This window comes from Eubalaena glacialis, chromosome 14 (genome assembly GCF_028564815.1).
Source record: "Eubalaena glacialis isolate mEubGla1 chromosome 14, mEubGla1.1.hap2.+ XY, whole genome shotgun sequence".
Lineage (NCBI taxonomy): Eukaryota > Metazoa > Chordata > Mammalia > Artiodactyla > Balaenidae > Eubalaena > Eubalaena glacialis.
This window is the reverse complement of record NC_083729.1, coordinates 18,936,660-18,949,697: the sequence shown is the minus strand read 5'-3', so window position 1 is coordinate 18,949,697 and position 13,038 is coordinate 18,936,660. Positions and strand designations below refer to the sequence as shown.

Here is a 13,038-nt window from a genome sequence, read left to right as displayed (position 1 = left end):
GAACCAAGACATTCTGAAGGAAACCCCCCAGAAAGGAATGAGTGCAGCACCTTCTGACTGGTCTGGTCCCACTGCAGAGGTGAGCACAGGGACTGGTGATGAAAAGCAAAGCAGTCCCTTTCTCATTTCATTTTCTGCACCTTAAAGCACTGCATCTTCATTAACTCCTCAGTCCTCAGCAGGGGAATACAGCCAGGACTTCTTGGAGACAAAAGGGATACATAAAATAATCAAGATGTTGTGTCCCCATATCACATGTATCATCGTGTGATGTGTTATCAGTGAGTCTACGAAGGAAACTAACAGTACCTGTTACCTGCCCCTCCCTCAGTCTTGAAACAATTCCAAGACATCGCTGACCGAATAACTCTGACTATGGCCAAGAGCTTTTCTCACCCATGCCAACTAAAAGAAAAATCTCTTAGCTACATTGCCACAGGCTCTCCTGACGTACACTAACGCATATCAATAAGCAGGCTGGTTGTAAAACCTAACTGGAAAGTCCCGTAAGTTACAGTAAATGTAGATGAAAATAAGCAGCATATGTGGAAACAAGTTCAAAATCATACATTCTTCTCAGAAGTAATTCCCCACTGTAATGTTAGAGCAAATCTAGATGAAAATAAGCACACATTTATTTTCAAAAGTAACTTCCTAATGTGAGTTAGTGTGTGGCTCTGAGGCCTAACACACCCTCATTTCTTTAGGTGCACAAAATGCACTTTTCCATCTTTTCCAAGAAGGGAGCTCATCCCTCTTATTCTAAGTCCAAATGTAGATTTCATGATTGATCACCTAAAGTGTTCAGATCCCACATTTGATTGCTAAACTGTGGGTTTTGAGCACAATGTATTCCTTTAGTTACTCAGAGGGGAATTCTGAGCCTGTGAGGTGAGTGGCAAGTCATAACCTACCTTGTGGGGCTGCTTAGAGGGTTGGTGGTAATTTTATTTTAAAATTAGAAAAAATTAATAGAACAAGGCCCAGCAAGTACAATAGGTACATCGGAGCTACAGGTATCCCCTGCTTTTCGAAAGTTCGCTTCACGCTAATTCACTTTTAGGAAAGACCTACAGGAGTACCTGTTTTTGCTGCACGAAAGAAATCCAGAAAGGATTTTTGCTTTTATGAAAAAAGGAGAAAAGCAAAAATAGCGTTCAGAGCCATTATAGAGGCAGTATGAACCCTGAGTGGTGAAAGTGACACCACCAAGCTCCTTCCCCGAGAACTGTACTCAGCATCTCGGCATCAAGCTGTCATAGCTTTGAACTGTGTCTGTGAGCATCTGTGCTTTTATCTCGATTTATTTCATGCATCTGTAAGCAAGATGTGCCCTCAGGTAATTGCTTCTTCGCTTTGTACCATTTCAGCTTACAAAAGGCTTCATAGGAATGCTCTACTCTCTACTTTCAGATAGTGGGGGAAACCTGTACTGTATTTATTATCACTCTCCTGGCTACTTCTCCTTTCCACTCTTTTCCCAAGGGCAACTGACTTATGTGGTCCTTAAACCACTTTCTACCTTCAATAAGGATGGACAGGAATTTGTCAAGCACAGAGCCTTTATTTTTCATATCATTTCCAAAAAGGACATCGTTTAAGTCAGCAGAATTTCCGAGAGAGAAAGTGACAGCAAAGGCAACTGGCTCAAGTCCCTCTGTGTACACCATGTACATTTCATGTCTGAGCACCTTGTGTGTCTGGCTTAAGTAAAGGTAAGGCAGTGTAGATTGTGCGAACAAGAAATCTGTTCTGTGATCAGGAATGGCTACTACATGCATCACGCAAAATGCACAACCTGAAACATTTCAATCTGCAACTGAAGTTTCCTCAAGCAAAGATGCGCATGAACAATGACGGAACACATACAGAGCAACTTGGGCAGAGAGAATGGATAATGCGCTGGGGCAGTGAGGTTAGCGCACTGATCAAGAGCCCCAAGCAGGAGGAGCCGTCCCAGTGGCAGAGCAGGCTAGGAGGGTGAGCAGCAGCCATCTCCAGCCACCTTCAGTTCCTTCCTGCCTTCACTCTAAGTTGAGCAGCTCCACGTCAAAGATGAGGGTGGCATTGGGAGGGATGACACCGGGGTGGCCCGTGGCTCCATACGCCACATCAGGGGTGCAGGTCAGCTTCGCCCTCTGCCCCAAGCTCATCTAGCAGGGATGGGGGCAGATGGGGAGAGGAGAAAGAGGACCCAGCTTGATTTAAAAGAAAAAAGTAAGATAACTATGGCATTTTCCCAAACCATCCTCATGGTAACTCAGAAGATCTGAGATGAGTTTTATACGTGGCACATTGAAGTGATGCTAAGAGTTGTAACAAATGCAGATTGTGCCTCAGACTAACAAACAGAGACTTGACTGCGGGGAAAATAACTTCTACAAAGTAGTCTCAAATTCATTCATCCAACAAACACTGCTGCTTATTCAATTAGCGTATGGCCCAACACTTCTATTTGTTCATAATTTTTTCCTTCTTCTTCCAAAGAAGCCTAAAGAGGTGTATAAAGAGCACATGTACATGTACATGCTCAAGTAGGTGATAGAAGCAGTTCATTAGAGAGATTTAGAGATTAGAGGCCACAGCAAGGAGCATCACATGACTTCATAGAGCAAAGAAGAAGAGTTTGAACCAGGGCTCATCACAGCAGTCCTCAAGAACTTGTCTGGCATTAGTGGGATAACTGGTGAAATTTGAATAATCAATTTAAAAATTTTGAATAACCAACTCAAAAATTTGAATAGATTGGTTAATAGTATTGTATCAATGTTAATGTCCTGGTTTTCATCACTGTACTATGGTTATGTAAAACATTAACATTTGGGGAAGCTGGGTAAAGAGTATATGGGAACTGTACTTTACCTGCAATGTTTTTGCAAGTCTGAAATTGGGGGTTTTTTTTTAAGTTTAAAAAAAAAAAATCACCTTGGCCTACCCCACCCCAACTCTTCTGCTGCCTCAGTCCCAAACAGCTGGTAGCTCACAGGCTTGCTCAGAACTAGCTGGGGAGACGTGCTTGGGATGAGAGCCCCCAGTGACAGAAAGGAGTCATGCTGGCAACTAAAAGGGTGGGGACACAAAGCCAGAACTGAAACTAGGTGGCATCGCCATGCCCTGACAGTGGAGTCAAAGCAGTAGTGGTCTGTGATAGGGTGAGGGTGAACGGCAGAGTGCCAAGCCCAGACCCCCAGCTCCTCAAATCCCCCTTAACAAGGATCCTCATCCTACCTGGGCTGCACCCTCTTCAAAACCCTTGATGACTTCCTGTTTGCCAATTCTGAACTTGAAAGGTTTGTTTCTGTCTCTGGATGAATCGAATTTCTTCCCATTTTGGAGCATTCCTGTGAAAGCAAGGATAGGGTGGAAAAGAACTGTGGTCATGAGCTAACTCCCAGTTCAGGTTCAACATGTCTAAAATGGAATTCTTATTCTGTACAAACCTTCTGTCTTTCAGTCCTCCCCATCCGTCCTGTTGGCCAAGCAAGAAACCTGGATGCTTCCACATACAGCCTATCACCAAGTCCTACATATCTTTGGAGTCCAGCTCTTTTCTCCATTTCTATTACCACCACCCTGTGTCCTCATCAAGCCACCATCGTATCTCACCTGTGTACAGGAACCAACTCTAACTGGTCTTTTTGCTCTGTTCTTACTCCTCCATTCCATTCTCCATACTGTACCCAGAATGATTTTTTTTTTTTTAAACACATACCTGATCCTATTACTCCCTTGCTTAAAATACTTCAGTAACTCCCCAGAGGCAGAATCCAAATGCCTACATTGTATCCAGGCACTTTAAGATCTAGCTACTGTCTGCCTGATAACCTTCTCTCTGCCCTCCCCTTCCTTCCCTTCCCTGCCCTATTCAGGTCTCAAGTACTTCTGCACATTGCAACTTTTATCATGGAGCTGCCTCAACCTGAAGGTCTGTTTTCCCAGGCATTTCATCCTCAGGTTGAGTCCGCACCTGGTCTGCCCAAGGTTCCCCCAACATGCAAAACCCAAAGGTCATATCATCCTTTACTACAGTGAACTGTAACTGTAAAGTGACCCAGCCAGGGACCTCCCTGGTGGTCCAGTGGTCAAGAATCCACCTTCCAATGCAGGGGACACGGGTTCGATCCCTGGCTGGGGAACTAAGATCCCACATGCCGCGGGGCAACTAAGCCCATGCACCGCAACAAGAGAGCCCGCGTGCCGCAACTACAGAGCCCGTATGCTCTGGAGCCTGCGTGCCACAGCTAGAGAGCCCATGAGCTGCAACTACTGAGCCTGCGTGCTCTAGAGCCTGTGCGTACCACAACTAGAGAGAAGCCTGTGTGCCGCAATGAAAGATCCTGCGTGCCGCAACTAAGACCCGACACAACCAAAAATAAATAAGTAAATAAAATTAAAAAAAAGAAGTGACCCAGCCAGTCAGTGGTGGCCTCCAGACCTCATACAAAAGAGGTATGTGAACCCAGAACACCCCGAGTGTTGTCTTAGCATTTTGGAGCATCCCTCAGCCTCCAGCTGCAAATACCTTGTCATCCCTGATGTACATGTGTTGTCTCAGTCCAGCTGCCTAAGACCCAAGAGCTGCTTTTCTATTTTCTGTTCTTACTGGTGTCTCTAGTTCAAAGATCAGACATTCTGTAAATGATGCTATTCCATGACTTCTTGTGGCCCCTGGACCACAACAGAAGGCAATTTGGGACCAGAGAAAGGCCTAGCCTGTAAGTTCAGAGACTGGATTCTGACTTCACTCGGACACTAACTCATTGTGTGAAGTGAGGCAAATTGCTTCCTCTCTCGTGGCCTCAGATTTGCCATGTGTAACATGAAAGGTCTGGGCCTGCTCAGTGTCTGAGCATCTGTGATTCCACTTCCTAATTTCTACAACATAAATGTATACAAGAGACATTCTTATTTACCTATTTTCTGGGCAGAATAAATTGTGCTCTTGCCCTGGGTACTAAATCAGGCAAAGAAGAAAACCCTATCGCTACACAGAGATGCACACAGATGGATACTTCTGTATCAAATATAGGAGATCAAATACAAACTCATGCATACACACAGGTTGCTAAGATATTCAGAGATGCGCATGCATGCTCACATGCATATATGCATAGACCCTCAGAAGAAAGTCCCGATGGCCAGATGCTAGGAAAATATTTAGATACACAGATATAATACATTCACACAGACACATACTTGTACAATACACATATGGATATGTGCACACACACACATGCACACATTCCATCTAAAGACTGATTTGCTCACTCCCCAATTTCTTCAGGTTTCATATGACTTAATCCACTTCAGACCATATACTGTTATCTACTGCTGCAGGTTCATCCAAAACCATGCAGTCCAGAAACAGACCCACAGATACATGGTGACCTGATTTGACAAAGGTGCCACTGAATGCAATGGATAAAGGATGATTTTTTTTAATTAATGTTGCTGGATTGACTGTATATGCATATGGGGGAAAATGAAACGTCAAAGTGAACCCCTATTTCACCCACACATAAAAATCAATTCCAGATGAATCACAGACCTAAATATAAAAGATAAAATAATAAAGCTTCTATAAAATAATAAATGGAAGAATATCTTCATGACCTAGGGATAGACAAAGATTTCTGAACTGTACTAACTATAAAAGAAAAGACTGATATGTAGGACTTCATTAAAATTAAGAATTCTGTTCAAAAGATGCCAATAAAGGAGTAAAAAGGCAAGCCATAGCATGGGAGATGTCTGGAATAGGTATAACCAACAAAGGACTCATATCCAGGATACAGATGAACTCCTACAAATCAATAAGAAAAAGACCACCAAATTTTTTTTTTTAAGTGGACAAAATTTGGGCAAACTAACAAGGATATCCAAATGGTCAGGAAGCACATGAAAAGGTACTCAGCTTCATTAGTCATCAGGGCTGTGCAAGTCAAAACCACCAGAGCAGGCCAAAAACAAAACAAAAACCTGACAACACCAAGTGTTGATGAGGATGTAGAATTGGAATGCTCGGACATTGCTGGTATCAGTGGAAACTGGCACAACTACTTTGGAAAGCTGTTTGGCAGGATCTGCTACATCTGAGCATAGGTATAACCCTGTGCCCCAGCAATTCCGCTTCTGCATATATATAGCCGACCAGAATGTCTACACGTGTGCACCAAAAAACATCACAACTCACAATAGCTAAAAACTAACAACAATCTAAATGTTCATCTACTGTAGAAACGATAAATTGCAATATATTTATACAATGACCTGTACAGGAATAAAAAAGAGAAAACTACTCTGGATAAATCTCACAGACATAAAAAGTGAAAAAAGTGACATAATGAGTGAAATAAGCCAAACACAAAAGAGTACATACTCTACAATTCCATTTATATGAAGTTCAAAAACAGGTGAAATCAATCCACAGGGACAAAAAGAATGCTGTTTACCTTTAGGGAGGTGTAATGACTGGGAAGAGGCAAGAGGGAGAGTCCTGGGGGTGCTGGAAATGTCTGTCGATCTGGGGGGTGGTTACATAAGTGTGATCACTTTAGAAAAATTTCATCGAGCTGTACATCTTAGAGTTATATTCTCTACTGTATTTATATATAATAAAAAAGTTTACCAAAAAGTCCCATACAGTCTCCTGCTGGGTTTGATGAGACAGTCCCTCCCCAGAGCAGAGCCACTCATGGCTGATGTCAGTGTTTAATGCACATTGCCTCCTGTCTGTACGTATTGTGAAAGGTCTTTGCAAAAGGATGTTGTGGTTTGAGTAACTTGACAAGGACTGGTCTGTCTGCAACATGTAGAACAGATAAATCAATTAAACAGGTCAGAGGCCCCAGAAGACTCATGGTAATTAGGCCACATCACCAGGAGATAAAACACAGCTCCAGCCCACTGACGTCAGCGACCGGCAACACAGCTGTTGAGAAATACCCACACTGTCTGCCTAGAATCAACCTGGCACTTCACACTGGCCCAGAGAACTGCTAAAAATGGCCCCATCTGACTATGTCCTAGGAATTAAACTGGCCTTGCTGTCTGCTAAGTGGCTGTCACCAAGTTTGCCACGTTGGGAAGCAGGTCACAAGGCAGAGCACTCAACCCCCGGAACAAACATCTGCTTGTAATCTTCCCGCCAGCGGTCCTCAGGATCTCAGCCCACCTGGCCTTCCAGTGCAGATCATCCAAGAGGGCTCAGCAGAGGCGGGGCCTGCTCTGGCCGCACAGCACCCTGACACAGCCACTGCCACCCACGCCTCACACTGCGTCAGAGCCTCCAGTTGACTTCCTGCCCTCCCTCACCCCCCCAGCCCAATGAAGGTAGGGATCCTCTTGTTTCATTTTTGTGCCCCTACTGCTCAGCACAGCATCTCACACACAGTAGGTGATCAATAACAGGCTGAATTGAATAGTCTGCTTCTGAAAAAAGAAAGGGAATTCTCAGGAAGCTGACCTCCTCTGCTCTAATAACACTGTAGGATGAAAAGGGAGTCTGCAGGGAGGGTCAGGGCTCTCAGAGCTGTAAGAGGAATTTCCAAGTATCGGACAGCACCAGGAGGGCCAGGGCTCCACCCTGCCTGCAACAGACAGAAGGGGAATGGAGGTGGTATAAGAGGGCAGGGGTTAACCTTGCAAGCCCCCTTTCTCATTCCCTCAAGTCTGGCTGGGAGGAGTTGGGGATAGCTGGTCAGAGGGAGACTTGGCTGCCTTGGGCTCTGGGCCTGGTCTGGGGGAGCTGATACCTCTGGAGAGGAGTATCAGAGGAGAGACCTGCCTGGGGAGGGGCAGGTCTGGATGAGGGCTCAGGGAGTGAAGCCTACCTGTGTAGTGCACCACACACGTCTGGCCCTTCTTGGGGAATGTCCTTCCTGCAAGGAGACATGAGGATAGATGAATGAACAGCGCATTGGAGAAAGTCGCCTGGGACATTTCAGGTGTGATTGTGACCAAGAGCTCTGGCCCACATTCCCCTCCATACCATGGAGATGCCCATGGTTCCACTTCCGGCTCTGTGCTTTGTACAAGCCAGATTAGTCACTTTACTTCTCCGGCCTTGATTTGAACTTTATTTCCTTGGGTTCCACAACTCCACTCTCTCCTGGTCCTTTTCCTTTCTTTGATTTGCTCTTTTTACTTTCCTTCATCCATTCCACGAACCTTTCTGACAGCCTACTCTCTGCCAGGCCTGGACTAGATTCCAGAGACACAGAGCAATCTATGAACTCACAATGAGGTTAGGGAAACAGACACATAAATAATAGATTATAATGCAGGGTGATGACTGTGCACAAGGATGAATAAACACAATCATTCACAAATATTTACTGAATACCTGCTGTGTGCAAGGCCTGGGCCTGATCTCGGGATACACCAGTGAATTATACAGACAAGATCCCTACTCTTTTGGAGTTTACATTCTAATGGAGGGAGACAAACAATACTCAGATAAACAAGACAATATAGATTGTGGTAAGTTCTCTAAAGAAAATAAACACAATGATAAATTACAGAGAGATACAGTGGGACAGGCCATTTTAGAATGGGTGGTCCAGGACAGCCTTTCAGGGAAGATAACATTTCAGCTGAGACTTGAAGGATGAGCAATACGCTGGGAAAAGCACTGCAGGAAGAGGGAGCAGCAAGTGCACAAACCGTGAGGCAGAAAAGGACCAGTGCATTTACAAGACAGTAAGGAGCCTAGATGCCTGGAAAGAAGGGAAGGAGGTGGAGACAAGTGGGAAAGAGCCAGATCATACAGGGCCTTGCAGAGCTGGATTTAATTCTAAGTGCAACAGGAAGGCACTGGAGGTTTTAAGCAAGAGAATGACATAATCTGAATTAAGATTTTATAAGATCATTCTGGCTGCTGTGTGTAGGATGGACAGTTAGGCGCCTGTTGCAATAATCCAGACAGAAAATCAATGATGGCTTGAATTAAAGTGGTTGGCAGCAGAGAAAAGAGTAAAATAGATTGGAAATATACTTTGGAATTGGAGCTGACAGGGCATGCTAATGGCGTGGAGATGGGGTCCAGGATGAGAGAGAAGGAGAAAACAACCACGATGCTTGGGTTTTAGGTTTGGGCGACTAGAAGGATGGAGGAGCTGATTCCTGAGGTGGGGAAGACTGATGAGGAACAGATTTGTGCAGGTGGCAATCTTAAGATGCCTCTTAGACATGTGAATTTGTACTACAAGTAGACAGATGGAGAGTCTGCACTGGAGGTATAAATTTGAGTGGGATTTAAAGCCTTGTGAGGGCTAAGAGCTGAGCCAACATTTTAGATGGGGGCCCTTGGGAGGGAGCAACTGACTGAGCAGCAGGGAAAGTATCAGAGAGGAGATAATGGTTAAACTGGGTCTTAAAAGATGAGTAGTTTACCAAGGAAGTAAGGGAGATAATTTGGGAAGAGTGAACCACATGTTCAAAGGCTTCAAATCGAGCAGTAGTGGGAGCCCGTCTGGTTCCCTGCTGTAATCCTAGGGTCTAGCACACAGTATATGCTCAACAAATATTTGCAGAATGACTGGTGTGTTTAACAACTGGCAGACAGCTCGATAAAGCCGGAGGAAAAGTTGGTGGTGGGGGTAGGTACTGGTAGTAAGAGATGAGGCTCTAGCGTGGAAGGTAACAGGAGGCTGTATCACTGTCTGCCTGGAGAAATAGGAAGATTAATTAAAACGTTTTATGCCCAGGGAGGGGCATGGTCAAATATGCATTTTAAAGAGTGCTCAGGCTGTGGTGGGGAAAATGGTGGGGGTGAGGTGGGAGGCCAGATGAAAGGCCAGGAGGTGAGAATGGAGGTGGGGAGACCAGTTTAGAGACTGTGCAGAAATCCAGGTGAGACATGATGGTGGCCTGAACTAGGGCAGGGGTTGAGGAGATGGAGCCTTAGAGATATTCAGCAGGAGAACTTGGCAGGATTTGGAGTGGGCTCCACCAAGGCAGGCATCCCCAGCACTGCAGCGTAGTCGTTGAAATATTAATTGGTACATTGCCCCTCTGGGTTATAGCATGGTAGCTGGCCCTTTTGTGCTTTCTTGACTCAGGGGTTTAGACTGAGCTAAAAGCAGAAGGCCAAAGTTCCTCCAGGCTTTCCCTAAAAATCTGATCCCCCTTCAAGAGAAAATGCCCCTTGTCTAGCCAGGGAGGGAGGATAAGGAGAGAAAACTCTAAAGGCTTCTTTGAACCAGGGAAAGGAGAAGAGGCCTGGAGGCCCCTGGCAGAACTCTATGGCAGTGCCCCGGGGGGTAAAAAGGCCTCAGGGAGATGCTTCCTGGGATGCAGCACCATGGTTCCCAGCATAGAAAAAGAAGCCTGTAGCCCATGGGTGATCCAAGGTTGTGGCTGGGACTTCTAGGGACCACTGCTTTTCAATAAGGAGGGTGGCCAGGAACCAAGAGTCCCACCAATTTCCTGGGGGTGGGGGAGTGTCAATAATGTCTGACATGCAGTTTGCCTGTCAAATCCTGCAGAAATGTGGGCTCCAGTCTGAATTAAGGTTGGTTTAAGAAATAAAGAAATAGCTACTCCTGGCACATCCAAACTCAATTACAGAAGGGTGATGCCTGTAATGTCTGGCTTGGGAAAGTGACTGGTGCCAATCCTGAGGCAGGAAACAAGGGAACACAGAGGAGTGCTAGGGAGTGGGGAAGACCAGGAGCATAAGTTCTGTTTTGGACTTGCTGACTTTGAGGGATCCGTGGGATGTCCAGATAGAGGCTGAGCAGCAGCTGGATAAATGAACCACCTGGAACTCAGATTGGAGGCCTGGGCTGGAGGCTTAAGTTTGGAGACCATCGGTTTGCAGCCCATAATGAAAGCCATGGGAGTGTACAGGATGGCCGGAGAGGCTGAGTGGGGCAGGGAGGGTAAAGCAAGATGCAGAGGCAGTGGAAGAAGCGCTCCTCCATTCCCAGACTGGCTCGGTCCCTACAGCGTCTCAACGCCCAGATCGCAGGGGGCCGCCCAACCAGAGGCCGGGAGGCGGGCGCGTTAGAAGGGGGCTGCCCCGAGCAGAAGAGACCCCAAAGCATTTCCTTTCCCCTGTTTCCAGAGCTCACCCAGCAGGGCAGGGAAAGCGGAGCTAAAGCACGGCCCTAGGAAATCAGGAGTAGCGGATAACCGAGCGGTTCCAGCCGCGGGCAGGGGCAGCCCGAGGCCCCCGGGGCGGTGGCGGGCCGCAGACCCCAGCCTCCCAGCCGCCGCCTTCGTTCCTCTAGGTGAGCAGGCGCGTAAGGGGATGGCGAAGGATGTGTGCTAGACATCCAACAGTCCCATCTAGGGTCTTCTCCCGCCTCCCCCATCCTAGGCCAGCTCTCCCTGTTCAGCACCCTCCGCGCCACCTCGGAATCGGACCCCCGCCCGCCGGGCTCCGCCCCGAGACCCCTCCTCCTCCCCCTGCTCCGCCACCCGGTACCGTCTCCTGGGGAGATGGTCTCGATCTCCACGCCCATCGCGGTCCCACTGGCCCCGCCTCCGAGGGTCCCCGCTGTTTCCCCGACCCCGGCTCGGCTCCGGCCCTGGCCCGCTGGCGCTCCGGCTCGCCACCCCGCCGCCACTGCAGAGTCGGAGGAGGTGCGGCTGGAGTCGGGACCTGCGCGGGGAGGGGCCACCGGGAAGGGGGCGGCGGGGCGGGGCGGAGCGGCGCGTAAAGGTGGGGTCGACCGGGGCGGGGCTCGGGGGAAGGGACCCTGACGCGGCTGCTCGGGAGCTTGACCAGGCTATTGCGGGAGGCATGCAGACACTCGTGCATCCACCCACCCATCTATCCATCCATTCATCCATCCATCCGTTCAACACATATTTATCTAGCACCTACTCTGTGTTAAGCTGGGGTGAGGGGGGCCGGTCAACTCGGTCTCACAGACTTGGGGGAGAAGGCCGGCAACTAAACCAACACTTTCATTAACTGCGTTCACTGCCATAGCGTTCAGAGCGTCATGGAAGCACCAGAGAGGTACCCACCCCAGCTAGGCTGTCCGAATCTGCAGGGGCAAGCTGAGGGGTGGGGGCGGGGGGTGGAGGAGAAGCGAGTAATTACTGACTCTCCCCCACCCCCCCCAAACAACTGTTCTCCCTCCTGCGTAGTTCTGACCTACGCACAGGTGGACTCCCACCTTTCAAGGCAGAGAACTGTGCCCTGGGGATACCGGCTGAATTAAGACAGAATTGCTGTCCTCGAGGAACTGAATCTGTGATGGGCAGGGACACAAACAGTTACGGCGTGGAGTGATTTAAGTTGTGGGATAAATGAATGAATGAATGAGTTCTACCAGACCCTTCACCTCCACCCAAAGGAGACACAAGAATCTGGAAAGGTATTTTTTGGAGAAGGTAACATTTGTTTGAAAAATGAATGGGACTTTCTCTCTCTTTTTCTCATTCTTCATGCATTGTTGCAAAAATTGATATGAAGCTATGATTCTTCCAGCTATGGTGCTGGAAGATAGGCATGGGGAGAAAAGCCTGAGCAAAGAAGAGTGGGCCCTAGAGGTGTTCTTCTCCCTCTCTCCCAGATGGTCGGGGCAGAAACTTCAGGTTATCAGCATCGCTGAAGGAGGGCTGGCTGTGTGTTCAAGAAACATGATGCTCAACTGTACTGTGAGGGTCAGGATCTGAAATTCCCCATGGGCGGCCCCAAGGCGTGGCCCAGAGTCTCCCAGGGGTATAGCCGGTCTTAAGCCTAGTGACGCACTAGCTTCTTGAACTGTGGCCATGGTCAGGCACTTTTGGGGTAAGTGTAGAATAATGGTTTGTAATTAGCACAGGTCCCTGGAACGGCTTCAGTATTTTGTGTACGGAAAATAACATTTTTCTGAGGAGATTTTATCTTATTTTAGAGGTCCTCGACTCCTTCCCTCCACAACCCCCGCACCCCTAAAAAGGTTAAGAAGCCGTGCTGACTCTAGGGCTCCCGGACTCCTACTTAGACTAAGAGAACCGATGAGAAGTGGGGGAAGGCGCTACACCTTTCAAGGGAGAAATTGTAGCAGGCTTACCTTCGGTGGCGTTTCACGGGGAATA

General features: G+C 47.6%; 1 protein-coding gene across 3 annotated transcripts; it reads right to left on the bottom strand.

Annotated features, from left to right (window-relative positions):
- Nucleotides 1-1,544: 1,544 nt before the first annotated feature.
- FKBP1B (FKBP prolyl isomerase 1B) lies at nucleotides 1,545-13,021 on the bottom strand. 3 transcript variants are annotated; one of them, XM_061211122.1, is made up of 5 exons: nucleotides 11,834-11,843; nucleotides 11,432-11,608; nucleotides 7,833-7,880; nucleotides 3,229-3,341; nucleotides 1,545-2,153 (listed from the first exon to the last, which is right to left on the bottom strand). In XM_061211122.1, exons 2-5 carry the CDS (start codon nucleotides 11,466-11,468, stop codon nucleotides 2,025-2,027), a joined length of 327 nt encoding a protein of 108 aa, XP_061067105.1. In that variant the 5' UTR covers nucleotides 11,469-11,608; nucleotides 11,834-11,843; the 3' UTR covers nucleotides 1,545-2,024. The 3 variants fall into 3 exon arrangements, with proteins under 3 accessions (XP_061067105.1, XP_061067107.1, XP_061067106.1); XM_061211123.1 differs by having other exon boundaries at nucleotides 2,138-2,198; XM_061211124.1 differs by lacking the exons at nucleotides 11,432-11,608; nucleotides 11,834-11,843 and adding an exon at nucleotides 13,014-13,021.
- Between the last annotated feature and the right edge of the window lie 17 nt (nucleotides 13,022-13,038).

Coding starts and splice junctions, on each gene's coding strand:
- FKBP1B (XM_061211122.1), bottom strand. CDS start 11,468: ATGGGCGTGGAGATCGAGACCATCTCCCCAGGAGACG. Junction 7,881..11,431: donor GACCATCTCCCCAGGAGACG/GTACCGGGTGGC, acceptor GTCTCCTTGCAG/GAAGGACATTCCCCAAGAAG. Junction 3,342..7,832: donor GTGTGTGGTGCACTACACAG/GTAGGCTTCACT, acceptor TTGCTTTCACAG/GAATGCTCCAAAATGGGAAG.